Below are 19778 nucleotides of genomic sequence, written 5' to 3'. Positions count from 1 at the left end.
GCTTGCTTGTTGCTGCAAAAAACTGTTTTTGGAAGACCTAGGTGTACAAGCAACACTAGAGATTTCTATTTGGCTTGTCACCTACTCCCTCAACATTCGCTCAGTATCAATAATGTTATGGTCTCTGTGCAAAAGACTCTGATGCAACAAAATAACCAAGTTGTTATGAACAAAACGTTAAGAGATTCAAAATTCACAGCAACTCTAAGCTGGCACCGTAGCGAGTACAGACTGAGGAGAGAGAACTAGAAGGATGCACGGTGTCAATGCAAAACCCATTTGGCAGGTGAGTTTCAAAGAATGGCATGCTGGCGGAAGTGCAGCGTATCAGAATGCTGTGAAGCACCTGGGATGGTTAGAGTGGTCAGTAAACACAGCGGCAGCATGTGCAGTACGTCGTTCCTTTCAAACATTGTCAGATAACTAATTGCGAACGCGCAACTTGGTCCAATATGCCGAAGGTCCTTGCCCGCAGCTGGAGTCAGATCCTGTGTGCACGCCTGCACCAGTAGTCCTTCTGGATTCAGCGGAACTACTCACGAGTTACTTGCTTGTGTGTAAAGTTGTCTATAGCGTTGTGGCCTAAGGCCCAGATGTTTACAGGTGTTTCTGTGCAGTCAGTGTTGCCACGCTAAACCGATTTAGGAGCCTCAGTCTCATCCTCAAAGAGGAGCGAGGCACTAAAAGGAGTTGGCCATTAATGGGATTTGGGCTCTAAGTATCTAAATCCTTTTGAAAATGAGACGGGGGGCTTCTAAATCGGTTTAGCATTGCGAGGCTGAACGCAGCAACGCCTAAGTACCTGGTGAGCTTAAAGCTTTCACGTCAGAATTGCTGTGAATGGGAGCAGTGATCGTCTTAGGCATTCTGTTCCTAATAGACCTTCTTGTTTAATGCTGCAGCAGCCCCAGTTCCAGTACCTATGGCCTCAGCTTTGCTATTTGATCATAACTGTGCGGTTACCTTCGTTTTCCCCAGGACACGCAGGTGGTGGATTATCCCACATATTGTTACTAATTCAATTGCACTTTATATTAAGGTTCCATTTATAAAGAGTTAATCAATGACTGATGCATGCGGTAGATGGCACATCAGTGGAAGGTATTGCAGATGGTTACAAGCCACCTGTCCGTGTGTTAGACTCTACAACCATCGATTAAGCATTTATTGAAACTGCATTTAATCTTTTCATAAAAGGCCACCAATTATTCTTAATGCAGAATGTAACGGATCTATCCAGTTTAAAATGAGCTGCCTTTAAAAGTTTCCCCTTTTCACCACTGGATGGAGTTCTGCAGCTACCGGGCTGAATTTTGTTTAATTTCCTCCTTCCATATCTTGGATAGATAAAAAACTTGAACAGTGGCTTTTCGAAGCTGAAGACCATCGTGCCTTTGATACCTAAAGACCGGAAGCCTAGTAAGGTCGACACACTTAAAGCAGCCACGGAATATATACGCCTGCTCCACTTGATTTTAGAAGAAACTGGAGGCTTTGAGGTACACAAGAACCTTTCCCTCTCTGTAAAATCCATCTGTAATTCTCTCAAAGGGTCGTGGTACCAGCATGTATGTGAATGCAACTTAATGACTCTTAATGTCATCACTAACATCCAACCAGAATTTGAGCTTAATTCATGCGTATCTTGCATTCAGTATTTAATATAATATGTGTTAAAACATCATACCCCCTTTCTACCTGTCCCTTCTACTTCGCAGATGTTTAATTGCAAAATAAAGCAGCACTTTAGCAATTGAAAAGCTGCCATTTTTAATGTTAAATGTACTGTATTTGGTCAGCTCTCCCTGCCATAAATGCTTCCTGTCAGTTACTGATTCATAGGAATACAAAAGTAGCTGGGTTATGAAACAAACCTTTTGTCATAAATATAAAGGGAAGGGTAACCACCTTTCTGTATACAGTGCTATAAAATCCCTCCTGGCCAGAGGCAATATCCTGTTACCTATGAAGGGTTAAGAAACTCAGCTAACCTGGCTGGCACCTGACCCAAAGGACCAATAAGGGGACCAGATACTTTCAAATCTGGGGAGGGGGAGAGGCTTTTGTTTGTGCTCCTTGTTTACTGTGGTTGTTCTCTCTTGGGACTGAAATCCATCTTCTCCAACCCATCCTAATCCAAGTTTCCAATATTGCAACCAGTATAGGTAAACTAATCCTCCTTGCCTGGCTTATCTTTTTATGTGAATTTTCCTGTGTTAAGAGGGAGGTTTATTCCTGTTTTCTGTAACTTTAAGGTCTTGCCCAGAGGGGGATCCTCTGTGTTTTGAATCTGAATACCCTGTAAAGTATTTTCCATCCTGATTTTAGAGAGAGGATTTTTACCCCTTTTTTTTTTTTTAATAAAACCCTTCTTTTAAGAACCTGACTGATTTTTCCATTGTTCCAAGATCCAGGGGTTTGGGTCTTTGACGATTTTATAACCAATTGGTTAGGATATTATTCTCAAGCCTCCCCAGGAAAGGGGGGTATGTAGGGCTTGGGGAGATATTTGTGGGGGAAGATGTCTCCAAGTGGTCTCTTTCCCTGTTCTTTGTTTAAAACCCTTGGTGGTGGCAGCATACTGTTCAAGGACAAGGGAAAGTTTGTGCCTTGGGGAAGTTTTTAACCTAAGCTGGTAAGAGTAAGCTTAGGGGGTCTTCCTGCGGGTCCCCACATCTGTATCCTAGAGTTCAGAGTGGGAAAGGAACCCTAACACCTTTCTTATGAGCTAAGTAATGATTCTACAGCTATAACCCTTGGGAGCTGCTTAAAAGCTCTCAGATGAACTTTTTTTGTTGGAAAATGCAAGTTTTTATTTAACTTTTTTTGGGGCGGGCAAGCGGAGAATTTTTGTTTTTTGGCTTCTGGAAACTGAAGAATGTGTTTTGGTTTTTAACCTTTTAACCCTTTCTCTCCCTCCCACTCCCCCCCTAAAAATAGGTGGGGGGGGGAGTTGGGTGACCAGATAGCAAGTGTAAAATATTGGGATGGGGTTGGGGGTAATAGGAGGCTCTACAAGACTAAGCTCCAAATATCCGGACCTTCCCTATAAAATCAGGGTGTCTGGTCACCCTAGGTGGGAGGGGGAGGTAGAAAACTGAACGTGAAGAAAAACCCACTGGAACTATTTACGGGGGGGGGGGGGGGTGGGCAGGGAGGGAAGTCAGCTAAAGTCACTTTTTTTTTTCCAACTTCATTTTCTCTTACTTTCCCTCCACTTTTCAAGTGGAAAAAGTAATGGAGGATGGGTTTCCCCCCCCACTTTCAGTTTACCTTTATCCAGTGGCAAAAAAGAGAAGGAGGCGAAATTCCAGTGCCCAAACTTTTTTATCCCCCCCCCCCCAAAAACCCTGAAAGGGTAAAATTTTTTATTTGAAATAAAAACTGGAGTTTTGAAACTTCCTATTTTTTCTATTCCCCCCACCCCCCCCCTGGGGGGGAAGGGAAATGGAGGGGATCCCAATTCCTCCCCTCCCCAACTGGCTTTAGTCCTTCAGCCTTTTAGATCTAGAGGTAGCTTCCAGATTGGCTAGATCTAAAAATACTTCACTGAAGCTTTCGGGAAGGTAAGTGAACCCAGTCAGGGTTTGTATGAAGAAGCCTGCAGAATGGAGCAGAAAGCTGGAGACGCACGGAGCCTTCACGATAGGGTTGGCCCTCCAGTGTTTTTTATGCACTGCAGCATTTTGTCATGAGCTACAAGTATCTTTGAGGGAAGTCCTAAAACTCTGCATGTGTATAAAGAAGTTTAAGCTGGCATAATTTACATGCTAAACATCTGGAAGAAGGTCTATGTTGAAGCAGGGGGGTAGTCTACTTTCAGTTCCATATTCTTGCTCTCTCCTGGCCTCTTGGTAATTGAGTTGCACAAACTTAGATGCCTGTATGCCCAATTTGACACTGAGCCCAACCCAGAGGTGATATGCACTGAGGAGTGGGAGTTTGATGTCCCTATCTGCATAACCTGTATGCTGTGGGGGCTAGAATATGGTACAACTTACCCCCTGGGATCCTTCTAAGATTTCTAAGACTCCTGTTCTACGAAGACACCTTCAGCCCTCATCGCTTATATTTAAGGTTATAGAGCTTATTCTTTGTTACCACTTACTCTCTGTTTTAGTCCTTCCTTGGCTCCTGTGTAGCAGCTGCCATCCTCTCCTTTTTTTTTAAGGAGGCCAGTTGGGTTGGCTTCTTAGTACTGGTTTCTATATGTAATGGCTTACTGCAGTAGAGACATCTGCAATACCTTGTTTGGGGGATGGTTACCTAAGCTGTCCTGTCTTTACGCTGCCTTCTGTTGCTTCTAGAAATTGGAAGACCCTGTTGATCAGGAGTTAGCCAGCAGCGTTTCCATGCCCGTCTCCTTAGAGGAAGGTTTTGGGGGAAATGCCTTGCCACAGAGCGCCAGCTGTTATATCAGGACTGAAAACGACATGAGCGTACCTTGGACAAGCAATGCAGTGGAGAGCCCTGTGTATGTGTGGGGCCGGAGCATCCTTCCTTCTTACTTGGGGATCGTACAAATCCAGAAGAATGGACGGCTGGTAAGAGCGAATGTCTGAGTTTTATAGAAGTGGGGCGTGGGGGTGTATATTCCACTTGCTCTGTAGGTGACTAGATCGTAGAAATGTAGGGCTGGAAGGGACTTCAAGAGGTCATCTAATCCATACCCCTGTACTGAGGCAGGATAACCCCATACCTACACCATCCCTAGATGTACTATTATAACCTTATTTTTTTGACCTCTAGAGTCCTAAATGACCTGCAATCTTCCGACATGGGAGATTGCTCTCCTTGTGTGACGCTGCCATAGCTGTGATCAGCAAAGGTGCTTGAGTGGAAGGAAGTAGGTGTGGCTCTACTGAAACGTCCTTAAGTTGCATCTTTCTCCCTTGCCTGTTGGTCCACAATTGCTTGAATCTGTTGAGCTCTAGGGCATGTTGCAAAGTCCACCTCTTCTCACAGGCATCCAGAGAAGGCTTGGGTTTGGGCAGTTAGAGGGTGGGGGATTTTTGTTGAATTTAATTCTCTTGGCTGGCTGGCTTTATGTGGACCACGTTTTTTAGCTTTGGTTTTTTGGAACACTTTTTTATGAATTCTTGTAGTTCAAATTTTGCGAGTATGTTTAGATCTCATGTTAGGTATCTAAAAAGTGAAACCAGCATTATGCACTTGTCTGTCTAAATTAGGCACCTAAATAAGTGGGTTCCCCCAGAGGTGCAGTGCACATGTGCTTCCCCATGACTTTAACAAACTCGATGCTCAGTAATTCTGAAAATCCAGCTATTCAATGAAGGACCCTTCCTTTAGAGCATAAGGGGTTTTAAAAATTGTACATCCTTGTTTAACATCAGGCTTCTGAGTTGCTCCATCCCAAGACCCTTATTGTAAAGTTCACCTTGTGGGAAAAAGATCCTTTTTTTAAAGTGCTGTAATCATTAAAATAGCATGAGGAGGAGGGCATTGTGCATTGGCCAGGCCTCTGAGAAAGCTGCAAAGCTGGTTTCCAATCTTGTAATTTAGAGTTCTACAAAGTACACAGTAGTTCACACAAACAACTACTTGGCTGCAGGCAACTCTGTTTTATCTGTAATTGTAACAGACAAGAGCATGAGAGGAAGTTTCAGATATTGATTCAGAATACAACTTGCTTCTGTTAGCTGAGGCTTTATTATCATTATTACAGGTCTCAGAGTAGCAGCCGTGTTAGTCTGTACTTGCAAAAAGAAAAGGAGGACTTGTGGCACCTTAGAGACTAACCCATTTATTTGAGCATTTATTTGAACTACAGCTCACGAACGCTTATGCTCAAATAAATTATCATTATTGTTTACGAAGGCACGTGCCTAACTGCAAACCCTGTAGCTTTTCTAGTATTCATCGAGCTCAGGTCTATTCGGCGTGTGCATGTCTCTTTAAGAACTGTCCTGCTGCATTTGCTTTCAAATTTGATTTAATGCAATCCTCAGAAGCAACTTCATGAATATCTTTGAATAAAGTGTCCGAATTTCTTTTTTTAAAGGTGTATCAAACAAATCACTAAAATGGCCAGCTCTCCTGACTAGGCTGAAGTAAGTTGTCTGTACTGTCTAATAACCTGGTGCAGGGCATTTTTAGTTTATTTGCTGTCCGATTACAGTGCACGGAGCTTGATACTACAAATCCTCATGCAGTGCTAGGTGGGAAAGCACAGGTGTCTGCTCTCCATAGTGAGTGGAGGCTCTGGGCCAGCTGCTGGAGCTATCGCTGATTTATGCATGCTGAGGATTGGGCCCGAGGTATGGCTACAGGAAAGACGGTGTTTCCTCTGCCGTGTGTTGGCATGCCTCCTGCATCCGCTCCTTTGCAATTTGTGAGGGTAAAAATCAAGGGGTGGCATGAAAGTGGAGGGGATGAGCCCCATCATAAATAAATCTAGGTAAGCCTCTGAGGGTGTCCACATTCTAGGTATATCTCGCTTAATAATTTCAGGGGCACCAGGCATTGATGTGCCTCGGTCCCTCCTATTCTATGCCTGTGTCATTGAACAGTCTAATCTCCTGTGAGCTGTAATCTTTTGGTCGTTGGCTTTCGTGTGTGGGTGCTGGGTGATGCTAGTGGCCTGTAATACACAGGAGGTCAGATTGGATCATCGGGTAGTTCCTTCTGGCCTTAAACTCTGACTCTTGACAAGCCCTGCCACTAGATATTTTTTTCATTGCCCGGTAACTTCACTTCCTAAAACTGCTCCAAGTTATGGTCTCTTAACCACACTGTCTTTCAGGTGTCAAACACTATGGATTCGTGGATGATCTTCTTTTCAAGTGAGATTTAATGAAAACTTGAGTTTCCCGGGATGGGTTTTTTTTTGCTTTACGAAAACTTTATTTAAAAAATTCAATAAACTACCAGAAGCTGAGTGTTCTCTCTAGCTTGTGGTTTTTTTCACTCTTGAAGCCTGATCTTAGTTTTATTTCGCAAAAGAAACGCTTTTCTTAATGGCTATCAGATGCACAGATGTGCACAGAAATAAGTAGAGCTGGTTGGAAATTATTATAATTTTTTTTTACTAAGGTTTTTGTTGGAAAATGCAGATTTATTGAAATGGGGAACAAAAACAAATTATGAAATGAATATTTTTTCCAGCCAACCCTAGAAATAACAAAAGGGGTGAATGAAAACAGCTCTAGTTATTTTGGTGCAAATCTGTGTGTAGACAAACATTAATATAGTAAACAAATGGACTGGTGTTATAAAAACTTCCTCCTTTTATATAAAGTTAGCTTCTGTCCTCCGAATTCCGCAATGAACTTTTCATCTTTAAACTGAGATGCAATTACAAACCAGCATTCAAGTCCAGATTTTCAAAACTGGCCCCTGATTGTTGTGTGCTGTAGTTTTGGGGATCCTGTCTCTTTAAAACACCCTGGACCGTCTTTTCAGAAGAGATGAGGTGCTGAGCACCTTCAGGGCTTATTGATTTCAGCTAAAATCAGTTGCTCGGCACTCCTAAAAATCCTCCCCCAAGCATCCCAAGCTGGGGAAATGATTCTTCGTAGAGCCGGGGCATGGGGTAGGGATATGTGTGTGATCGTCCTTTGAGCAGGGGATTGGACTAGATGACCTTGTGAGGTCTCTTCCAACCCTAATCTTCTATGATTCTGTGGTACATACCGCCTGTCTGAAGAGGTAACAAAAGGAAGAACTCTCTTGTAAGGGAGACTGCAAGAAAAGCTATCTATTTGACTGCTGGCGTGTTCTGGTATATAAAGCAGAGGACAAGAGTGACCACGTGCAACTTTGTTCCAACCCTGTCTGATGTTACCTTTCTGCAGCTTTGGACAAATGAGTTAGTTAATTGTATTTCCATTGCCATATCTATAAAATGCGGCTAATTCCTCCCGTATGGGGTGTTAAGGCTTAATTAGCGCCTTACATCTTCAAAGTTTCTTTTGATAAATATTAAGGATTAGTAGTATGTAAAGTGAGTGAGCAGTCTGAATATTACTTGTACTGTAGGGCCATCCTGAGGCCTAATAGGACAGAGGCGCCACAGTGCTAGGGGCTGTACCTAATCTCACAGTCCCTGCCCCCAAAGAGAAACACGCTCAGCATTGGCCTAGCTCTGCTTGCACGGAAGTCAATGGGAACTCTACCTTTGACATCCAAGTGAGCGGAGTGAGGCCAAAGCAGAGTGCTTTTGAACCCCCCCTCCCACCCCCACTACAATTGAGTGGTTCGAGCAGGGGCTCAGCCGCCTCGGGCTCCTAAAATCCGAGGCTGTGTCTATACTGAACTAGGGGCATGATTCCCCTGCTCGCATTCAGCTAGTGCAAAGATAAAGAGTGTAGCGTAGCGTAGCCACGCTGAGTACAAACCTGCCTCAGTGCTACGCATCTGCTGCCGGTACCCATGGCTATGCTGCTGTTTATACTGGTGTTAGTCATGCACACAAGCAGGAGACTCACACCGCTAGCTTGTAGTGTAGACGTAGTCCACAGTGATCCAGTGACAGAATTAGGCTAGGGCAAGTAAACATAACTTCTGCAAAGCTGAGAATACCTGCCCCCCACGCCATCATGGGGAGCACTAGCAAAGGGCCAAGTATCTCTCATTACCTTTCATCGCCAAGCATTTTATCCACAGGAGCTGTTTGTAATGATCTACCAAAGAGAACTTGCATTGCTTTGAGATCGTGAACTTTGCCTAGATTGACTTAAGCCTTCTTGAGCAGCTCCCAGCAAGCTGATGGAGTGTTTACTCACACCCGCAGCTTCTGGGCTAGAGCTTGACCGCTGTTTAATCTCGCACAGGAACGCTATGCAACCGTTTAGGAAGAGTGTGAAGAAACAGTCAGGGTTGACTAGAGTGGAGAGAGGAAGGATGATCCTGGCAAGATGGAGCAGCTGCTACAGGACTCAATTAATAAAGAATTAAAAGAGGGGAATATAATTAATGCCAATTAAAATGGGTTTATGGAAAATCCTTTTCTGATGAGATTACAAGTTCAGTTGATAAAGGTAATACCGTTGATGTAGTACTTGGTGCTGCAAAATGTTGTAGGAGGAGCATTGCCAGCAGATCGAGGGAAGTGATCGTTCCCCTCTATTCGGCACTGGTGAGGTCACACCTGGAGTACTGCGTCCAGTTTTGGTCCCCCCACTACAGAAGGGATGTGGACAAATGGGAGAGAGTCCAGCGGAGAGCAACAAAAATGATCAGGGGACCGGGGCACATGACTTACGAGGAGAGGCTGAGGGAACTGGGCTTGTTTAGTCTGCAGAAGAGAAGAGTGAGGGGGGGATTTGATAGCAGCCTTCAAGTACCTGAAGGGGGGTTGCAAAGAGGATGGATCTAGACTGTTCCCAGGGGTGGCAGATGACAGAACAAGGAGCAATGGTCTCAAGTTGCAGTGGGGGAGGTATATTAGGAAACACTATTTCACTAGGAGGGTGGTGAAGCACTGGAATGGGTTCCTAGAATCATAGAATATCGGGGTTGGAAGGGACCTCAGGAGGTCATCTAATCCAACCCCTGCTCAAAGCAGGACCAATCCTCAACTAAATCATCCCAGCCAGGGCTTTGTGAAGCCTGACCTTAAAAACCTTGAAGGAAGGAGATTCTACCACCTCCCTAGGTAACCCATTCCAGTGCTTCACAATCCTCCTAGTGAAAATTTTTTTCCTAATATCCAACCTAAACCTCCCACACTTCAACTTGAGACCATTGCTCCTCATTCTGTCATATGTCACCACTGAGAACAGTCTAGATCCTTCCTCTTTGGAACCCCCTTTCAGGTAGTTGAAAGCAGCTAGCAAATCCCCCCCTCATTCTTCTCTTCCGCAAACTAAACAATCCCAGTTCCCTTAGCCTCTCCTCCTAAGTCGTGTGTTCCAGTCCCCTAATAATTTTTGTTTCCCTCCGCTGGACGCTTTCTAATTTTTCGACATCCTTCGTGTAGTATGGGGCCCAAAACTGGACACAGTACTCCAGATGAGGCCTTACCCATGTCGAATAGAGGGGAACGATCACGTTCCTCGATCTGCTGGCAATGCCCCTACTTTATACAGCCCAAAATGCCCTTGGCCTTCTTGGCAACAGGTGCACACTGTTCACTCATATATCCAGCTTCTGGTCCACCATAACCCCTAGGTCCTTTTCTGCAGAACTGCTGCCTAGCCATTCGGTCCCTAGTCTGTAGCAGCGCATGGGATTCTTCCGTCCTAAGTGCAGGACTCTGCACTTGTCCTTGTTGAGCCTCATCAGATTTCTTTTGGCCCAATCCTCTAATTTGTCTAGGTCCCTCTGTATTCTAGGGAGGTGGTGGAATCTCCATCCTTAGAGGTTTTTAAGGCCTGGCTTGACAAAACCCTGGCTGGGATAATTTAGTTGGTGTTGGTCCCACTTTGAGTAGGGGGTTGGACTAGATGACCTCCTGAGGTGTCTTCCAACCCTAATCTTCTATTATTCTATTTTTTGATTTTAAAAAAAATCTAGAATGATATAAAATCAACATAGTGTGCATTAAACAGTGGTGGAGAGGTCTCACTGTAATTGTTAATGGTGAACCATATCTGAGCAGGTGTATTTCTAGTGGGATCCCACAGGGATTGGTTCTTGACCCCATGCTATTTAACATCTTTATTAATGACCTGGAAGAAAATATAATCACTAATCAAGTTTGCAGATAACACACAGACTGGGGGAGTGGTAAATAATGAAGAGAACAGGTCACAGCTTCCCAGGACAGAGTCCTCCATGGAGTAGGGCCTATAGTCTTTGTTCCGAGACATATACATTTAGCCATATTAAAAACACATTGTTTGTAGCCAGCTTACCAGGCAATCCAAGCAGTCTCTCTGACAAAGATTTAGGGATCATGGTAGATAATCAGCAGAACATGAGCTCCCAGTGTAATTCTGTGGGACAAGGGCTAATGCAATTTTTGGATGCATAAACAGGAATCTCAAGTTGGGTTCCAGAGGTTATTTGACTCTGGTGTAACCGCGGCTGGAACACTGTGTCCAGCTCCCATGCCCACGGTTCAAGAAGGATGTTGTTAAATGGAAGAGGGTCCATAGCAGAGCCACAAGAATGATTAAAGGACTAGCAAACATGCTTCATAGTGAGAGATGCACAGAGCTTCATTTACTGAGCTTAACAAAGAGAAAGTTAAGAGGCGACTTGATCACAGTTTAGAAGTAGCCGTCGAGGGAGCAAATGTTTGAAAATGGGCTCTTCAATCTAGCAGACAGATATAAAATGATCCAGTGGCTGGAAGTTGAAGCTGGACAAATTCAAAGTGGAAACAGGGTGTACGTTTCTAACAGGAATTATTTTGGGCTGGCTCTGTGGGCTGGCCTGAGTCATGCAGGAGGTCAGACTAGAAGATCACAATGGTCCCTTCTGGCCTTGGAATCTCTGGTTTGGGCACTGGCCTATGACTTGAGAGACATGGGGGGGGGGTCAATTACCTTCGCCACAGACTTTGTGTGTGACCTTGGGCAAGTCATCATGAGCTAATTCAGTTCAAACTGAATGGAAGGATTAACAAAAATAAATCTGCAACTAGGGTTTTTGATTTCAAAAGGGCTGACTTTCAAAAATTAAGGAAATTAGTTAGGGAAGTGGATTGGACTGAAGAATTTATGGGTTTAAAGGTAGAGGAGGCCTGGGATTATTTTAAATTAAAGCTGCAGAAGCTATCGGAAGCCTGCATCCCAAGAAAGGGGAAAAAATTCATAGGCAGGAGTTGTAGACCAAGCTGGATGAGCAAGCATCTTAGAGAGGTAATTAAGAAAAAGCAGAAAGCATATAGGGAGTGGAAGAAGGGAGGGATCAGTAAGGAAAGCTACCTTATTGAGGTCAGAATATGTAGGGATAAAGTGAGACAGGCTAAAAGTCAAGTAGAGTTGGACCTTGCAAAGGGAATTAAAACCAATAGTAAAAGGTTCTATAGTCATATAAATAGGAAGAAAACAAAGAAAGAAGAAGTGGGACCGCTAAAAACTGAGGATGGAGTGGAGGTCAAGGATAATCTAGGCATGGCCCAATATCTAAACAAATACTTTGCCTCAGTCTTTAATAAGACTAAAGAGGATCTTAGGGATAATGGTAGCATGATAAATGGGAATGAGGATATGGAGGTAGACATCACCATATCTGAGGTAGAAGCGAAACTCAAACAGCTTAATGGGGCTAAATCGGGGGGCCCAGATAATCTTCATCCAAGAATATTAAAAGAATTGGCACAAGAAATTGCAAGCCCATTAGCAAGAATTTTTAATGAATCTGTAAATTCAGGGGTTGTACCATATGATTGGAGAATTGCTAACATAGTTCCTATTTTTAAGAAAGGGAAAAAAAGTGATCCAAGTAATTATAGGCCTGTTAGTTTGACATCTGTAGTATGCAAGGTCTTGGAAAAAATTTTGAAGGAGAAGGTAGTTAAGGACATTGAAGTCAATGGTAAATGGGACAAAATACAACATGGTTTTACAAAAGGTAGATCGTGCCAAACCAACCTGATTTCCTTCTTTGAGAGAGTAACAGATTTTTTAGATAAAGGAAACGCAGTGGATCTAATTTATTTAGATTTTAGTAAGGCGTTTGATACTGTGCCACATGGGGAATTATTAGTTAAATTGGATAAGATGGGCATCAATAGGAAAATTGAAAGGTGGATAGGGAATTGGTTAAAGGGGAGACTACAACGGGTTCTACTGAAAGGTGAACTGTCAAGTTGGAGGGAGGTTACCAGTGGAGTTCCTCAAGGATCAGTTTTGGGACCAATCTTATTTAATCTTTTTATTACTGACCTGGGCACAAAAAGTGGGAGTGTGCTAATAAAGTTTGCAGATGATACAAAGCTGGGAGGTATTGCTAATTTAGAGAAGGACAGGGATACCCTACAGGAGGATCTGGATGACCTTGTAAACTGGAGTAATAGGAATAGGACGAAATTTAATAGTGAGAAGTGTAAGGTCATGCATTTAGGGATTAATAACAAGAATTTTAGTTATAAGCTAGGGACGCATCAACTAGAAGTAACGGAGGAGGAAAAGGACCTTGGAGTATTGGTTGATCATAGGTTGACTATGAGCTGCCAATGTGATATGGCTGTGAAAAAAGCTAATGTCGTCTTGGGATGCATCAGGAGAGGTATTTCCAGTAGGGATAAGGAGGTTTTAGTACCGTTATATAAGGCACTGGTGAGACCTCACCTGGAATACTGTGTGCAGTTCTGGTCTCCCATGTTTAAGAAGGATGAATTCAAACTGGAACAGGTACAGAGAAGGGCTACTAGGATGATCCGAGGAATGGAAAATTTGTCTTATGAAAGGAGACTCAGGGAGCTTGGCTTGTTTAGCCTAACTAAAAGAAGGTTGAGGGGAGATATGATTGCTCTCTATAAATATATCAGAGGGATAAATACCAGAGAGGGAGAGGAATTATTTAAACTCAATACCAATGTGGACACAAGAACAAATGGATATAAACTGGCCACTAGGAAATTTAGATTAGAAATTAGACGAAGGTTTCTAACCATCAGAGGAGTGAAGTTTTGGAATAGCCTTCCGAGGGAAGTAGTGGGGGCAAAAGATCTATCTTGCTTTAAGATTAAACTCGATAAGTTTATGGAGGAGATGGTATGATGGGATAACATGGTTTTGGTAATTAAATATTCATGGTAAATAGGCCCAATGGCCTGTGATGGGTTTTTAGATGGGGTAAGATCCAAGTTACCCGGGAAAGAATTTTCTGTAGTATCTGGCTGATGAATCTTGCCCATATGCTCAGGGTTTAGCTGATCGCCATATTTGGGGTCGGGAAGGAATTTTCCTCCAGGGCAGATTGGAAGGCCCTGGAGGTTTTTCGCCTTCCTCTGTAGCATGGGGCACGGGTCACTTGCTGGAGGATTCTCTGCTCCTTGAGGTCTTCAAACTACAATTTGAGGACTTCAATAGCACAGATATAGGTGTGAGGTCTTTTTTAGGAGTGGTGGGTGAAATTCTGTGGCCTGCATTGTGCAGGAGGTCAGACTAGATGATCATAATGGTCCCTTCTGACCTAAATATCTATGAATCTAAGTCACTAACCTTTCTGTGCCTTTGTCCCCTGTCTGTAAAATGGGGATAACAGCACTGCCCTACCTCACAGCAGTGTTGAGGGAAAATACATTGAAGATTGGGCAGAGCTCAGATACTACGGTGTGACTGGTGACATATGAGTACCTTAAATAGAATGGAGAAGCACCATCTACTACAGTACACAAATGTGCTCTGCTGGCCTGATTTCTCCCCCCCCCCCACTTAATACAGACAAAATGTCCATTAACTCTAGAGAGAGCGTGGCTGGCCCATCCCATGGTAGCCCCGTTCCTCTTTGGAAATAGAACTGACCAGTATAAAACCCTGACCATCTCTTCCCTGGGAGGTACATAGAACACCAGAGGTAAAATGCAGCACCAGTTGGTTTCGTCTCCACCAAAATTAACAGCCATTTTCACTGTACTAGACACAAAGGCCAAATCCTAGCTTTAGCTGCTGGATCTGAACTTGCTCATCACACAGGGTTGCTTGCGTGGGCATTATGGCTTAACTCCCTGTCTGTCTTAAGCTTTTATACTGCTGCATGTCCCCACAGTATCTTACCCTGAGTTGCTGGAGCCTAATGGTGATATACGTATGTCCTTCCAAGCCATAACTCCTGCACTCAGGTGCACATGGCTATGCATCTTCTGCAACAGACCATCCAGCATGGAGCTGGTTTGCTCATCAGCCATACATGGCCTTGTAGCAGAGGTCACAACGTTCTCCGCTACCTTAACGGCCACCACGTTGCCACTCCCAGCCAGCGTGCAACTTGCGTTAGCCACTTCTTGTGTGCTTTCCAGAGTAACATCATCTCAGTGACACTGCAGTCAACTTGCGAGTGTCGCTTCACGGGAAAGATCTTATTGCCATATTTGTTTCCCAACGGCTCTTCTCCAGAGAAGCTACAGGCTCCAAGGTCTTCTGAGTACACGTTCTCTTCTTGATCTTGGACAGGATTTGAGGCTTTGATGTTGAAAAACAATAGCTGAGTTAAAAAAAAAATTAGGGTGTGTGTGTGTGTAAATAAGAGAGGACCATGCTAATTTGAAACCTTGTGGTATGTTATTAATGGAATAATTCTCACCCACTCAGCACCTTCCCTCTGCTAGTGCAGAATTGTTCCATAAACTGATATTCCTAATGCTCTTACATCATGTCCCTTGGGAGACTATTCCACAATCTAACTCAGTGACAGGATTGTTTTTATTCAACGCCAAAATAAAAAACCCAGTCGACAAAACTCCTGGCTCCCAATAGCTTTCATTAATCTATGGTGGAGGAATTAGTTGGATGGCTGCATCTATATAAAAAACATGGTCATAAAAATGCCTCATTGCATCATGTTTTCCACACTGCAGCAAGAGAGAGTCAGTAAAGGATGGCAGTCCCTAGCCCGTGCCCTGCTGTTGGGGACATGTGCCACTAGAGGGTGCCCGGAATGCATAGGGAGTTGGCCTTTTGTCATCAAAGGTATTGTCAAATAGACGCCTTCCCCTCCAACATCATGTGAGCCCTGGATTTAATTTTGATGCCAACGTAAGGAGGGTGGGAGGAAGTGAAGCCTCCCTTCTGCATTCTCCCCCGCCCCCGGGTCTGTGCGGGAGCCCTAATTCTCTTCCAACTCTATGTCCGGGTGATATTGGCTGGAAAGTGGACTAGCGGGCAGGCGTGGTGAGGAAGCTGTTGCAGCTGACCTGTCAAATCAGAGAGCCTGCAGGATGGATGGAACAAGCTCATCTGCTTAGCTGTTTCGATTGGGAAGGCACAGGAGAAGAGATTAATCACTGCAGATATCAGGGCTGGGAAACAGATACTAGAAGATGCTTAAAGAGGTAAGCAATTTTGGACTAATGCAACCCCTCACTCTTTTGGCTGTTCTGTTTGTGTATCTACTATATATTTGTAAATTCAAGCCAAGGTTCCCTGCTCCTTGCTAAACCCACGCAGGTCTCTGAATGCCAGTGTGGCTGGGAGACTTTGGGCATAGTGATGTTGATGTGTTTGAATTTAATTCCTGCAAGTCTAACATGGTGCATTGTCTGCTGCCTTAGGTGGAGTCTCTCAAGGACTAATAAGTGCATTCTCCAGGGCAAGTAAGATGGGAGTCAGTGCCTTTCTTGAAATGGAATGCTCCAAAAGCATAATTTGCAAGAGATAATCCCCCCTCCTACCCCCCATCTGACTGTATTCCAAATATCTGCAATAGAAGATCTTGTTGCACATTTTAATGGGGATACAGGAGAGATCATACACCTCAGACAGCTGAGTCCCCCCCCATCCCAAATGCTTTTATTTAGGGACAAAAAATGTTTTTTGTCTGGTGAGACTGCTGTATGGTTTCCGCATCGTTTGATCTCAGGGAATCCCTCTTGTTTCCTAGGCAGCAATTCCTGCAGGGACACTTGGCTGCAGAGGGGCTGGTCTGGGTCTTGTGGAGTGGCTGAAATGTTAAACCTTTTGATGCTGAGACTAATACGAATGACTCACTGTACTATTTATTTTGCATGTGCTGGTTCTCTAACCTTTTCCAGGGCAGTTAAGAGAGCAACTTTAAAATCACTGATTTTAGTGTCCCTCCTGTATAATTTTTTTGGAATATCTGGGTTTGGCCTTCCCCACTGAATACAAATCACTTTCTTTTGTCCTCCCCATCTGAAGCTTGATACATTTATCTCTGTGACACAGGGTCGCTGCACATCTGCTCGCTTCTCTTCCCCACCCCCGCTTCTTCACAGTTCTCTAAAGTACCGTCAGATCAGCTGTTCCCCACTGAGCTGAACCCAAGATGTATAATGTGCCTGAATCTGGCACTTCATAGCGTCCAAGTCTGTGGACAACAACCCTTTCCAAGCATGGCCAGCACTCTGAGACATTACGACTATGGTCAGAATTTAAATAAAGCTATGTCTGCCCATTTATATCAATCCTTAATTATAGGTTTTTGTAAATACTCAGCGATATGAAGTCACTTGGAGGGATATTTGGGGGTTCTCTGAATATCTGTAAACTGGGGATATCTCTTCTTCTCCTGCTGCCTCTCCCATGCAGCTTGATTTTTTGGTTAATTCATGGAACACCATACCACAAAGTAGAATTGGAATCTCTGGTGCTCCCAGGTGCTGAATATGGGGACCTTGAGGATGGAAACTAAAGTTTCTAGGCACTGAAATACTGTATGTCTGACAGATCTGGGTTACAAAGCCTGTGTCTGCGCAGTTAGCACCTGCAACTCACCCCGATACAGCTTTGCTGGGTGTGTCAAAGGTGCAGGCTGGTGTGTAGATTCAGGGGCTTTTACTACCGTATCTTCTATTCTGAGGAAGATTAGGGGACACAGGTAAGATTCTGGCATTTTATCAATGTGCAGGCCTGCGGAGAGAAATTTTCATCCCTGGTACATCATGTTTGCTACATTTCACTTGCTATAGATATTTGGTGGGGGGCCCTGAGCCAAGTACAATTGTCTCCCCCCACCCCCTTTTCCCCACTCTCATCAGCCTTGTCTACATGTCCTGTTCCACTGAGCGGCAAAAATTACAGGTCCTAATTTTCCTAGCATAGTCAGTGCCACAGAGACTGGGTGTGTCGACAAGACCGCCTGGGAAAGGAATGTCTTCTGTCAATGCAGGGGACATGACCATGATAATAGTCTAAACATGCATGTGCAGGCTTTGGGGAACATTTATTTTCAGCAGAACCTGAAGGACTTAGACAATGGAAGTTCAATCCCCTTGAAAGTAATGGGATTGAGGTGCCAAGATCTCAAATACTTCTGGACATTTTGCCCTTCGTCTTTCTGTATCAAAACCCTTTATCCCAGATTAAAAAGTGAGTGGCAACTAAATTTAACCCTCTTCTATTCCAGTGCCCCAAAATTCATAACTTATGACAAAACTAACTTTTTCTGTGTCAGTTCTTTGATCAGGCTTGTTGATGTTACCTATTCACTTCTCAGTTTAGAAAAAACTCGTTCACGCCTGTCAAAAGGCCTGTTCCGAAGCAATGTAAACTCTCTCTTACGCCTTCTGATTTAACAACAGGCGGGGTGGGGCAAGGGGATGAAAAATTTTGTAAATTAGTGTCAAATGAGCTTGTGGCATCAAAATGCTCCAGAGGCTAAATTCAGCCAGACACAGGTGTTTCTCCCTAATGCATGACATGTGGGAAGAGGTCATTTGTGATAACCTGTCAGATGTGAACCTGTGGGCTGGAGTTTGGTCTGGATCTCCATCATCAGACCCGCATTAGTACGTGAACCATCTCTTAGGAAGTAACTTGGCCAGTAGGGTTTTTACTGCAGAACAAGAGAGCATGACTAATCAAAGTGTCGGGGCATTTGGGGTTTTCTCCTGAATTCTAATCGCATACAGTTGAAGTCAGGGGAGTAGTTGCATCTCCAGAGCTACAAAAACATAACTCATCAGGTTATTCGGCGGGCCAGAGGTGAACATAGGTGTATGACCTTTAGGACAGCAAATCACGGGGAGGAAAGTGTGTGTGTGTGTGTGTGGAGAGAACCACTGATCTGCTGCTACATCCTGGATATTCACTGTAGCCGACAATCGAGAGATGTGGTTTACATCTAGGTGATCAATATGCAAAACAAGAGGTCACTGATTCTGGGTTTGTTACTAGGCTCCCTTGTTTCTCTGACTCTGACTCCAAATGGATTGTTGCTGAATGCGTTTATAAAGGCCTGTTCCACACACCACCTCCCCTGCTGATAAATATGGGGTGAGAAGCTAATACACAGTAAGCTCAGAAACCATAAGCATGGTCACTATTCTTTATTTCTATTACACTAGTTCCTAGAGATCCCGCCCCCAACTGAGACCCCATTGTGTCTGGACAGCACATACCACAGGAGCTCTAAAATGCAATTAAGCATAAAGTAACACATTTCAGGTGCTTGTGTATCCTCTGAATAAACTGAAGGTGCAATTTACCTTGGCCTGGCTAGTTCCATTTACCCCTTTTATGTGACTTCTTGGACACTGCATTTGCACACAGACGTGGACGGTGGGTGATAGACAGTGACACCAAATAGCCAGTGACTAAGTTGGCTTCTCATCAGTACTCTCAGAATGTCTGAGCTCTTGAAACTTAAACATGAACGAGTCTCTCGGGGTACTCTTGTTCTTCTAGGTTTTATTGCAGATGTATGGCTTTAAGGTCAGGGCCAGACTTAAGGGGAATTCAGTTCTTTGAGACTACTGCTTAGCCACAGTGCTTCATAGCTGGAGTCCCTCATCTACCAACAGGAGTAGAGAAGGTGAACCTGGCTTTACCCTAGAGTTCTTGCTTGAAGTGCCACCAATCATAGGCCCAGACCAGTATGAGTTTGTAACTTGCCCCAGTCTCTGAAGTGTCTAAGCTTGGGATTAATTTTCCAACCTCTAATGTATTGTGGTGTTGCAGCTAGGGTATGTTTCCCAGGCAAAAAAGATGTGAACAGGCTTTGCGGAGACCTGCTCTATTGAAGAGCTGCCATCTTGGATTTTTGTGTCAAGATGGAGCCCGCATCTCCCCACCTGCCAAAGCCCAAATGTAGCACGCTATGTGTGAGAGACTCAGAATGAGCGTTGCCCTGACTATCGATGCAGGACAATCAAAAGGTTGCATGGCATTCCTTCCTTTGGTATAACGACTTAGCCTTCCTTTCCTGATTCCTTATTTCTGAGGTAAATTTTCAGCAGTAACAGT

General features: G+C 44.0%; 2 protein-coding genes across 2 annotated transcripts in view; both read left to right on the top strand.

Moving 5' to 3' along the window:
- FIGLA (folliculogenesis specific bHLH transcription factor) overlaps positions 1-19778 on the top strand; it is a gene marked incomplete at both ends in the record, with an annotated part of 34183 nt that overhangs the window by 1723 nt on the left and 12682 nt on the right. Inside the window, 2 exons of the mRNA XM_084615227.1 lie at positions 1347-1499; positions 4308-4544. Of these exons, the coding sequence (XP_084471353.1) occupies positions 1347-1499; positions 4308-4544 (390 nt within the window). The remainder of the gene's footprint in view (positions 1-1346; positions 1500-4307; positions 4545-19778) is intronic.
- The window catches only part of ADD2 (adducin 2), a 96059-nt gene continuing 91907 nt past the window's right edge, over positions 15627-19778 (top strand). The window contains exon 1 of the mRNA XM_084615226.1: positions 15627-15907. The gene's annotated coding sequence lies outside the window, so the exon portion shown is untranslated. The remainder of the gene's footprint in view (positions 15908-19778) is intronic.

Source organism: Lepidochelys olivacea (assembly GCF_965140295.1).
Source record: "Lepidochelys olivacea isolate rLepOli2 genome assembly, chromosome: 26".
Classification (NCBI taxonomy): Eukaryota; Metazoa; Chordata; order Testudines; family Cheloniidae; genus Lepidochelys; species Lepidochelys olivacea.
The sequence above is the reverse complement of the archived record's forward strand: the minus strand, read 5'-3'. Positions and strand labels throughout refer to the sequence as shown.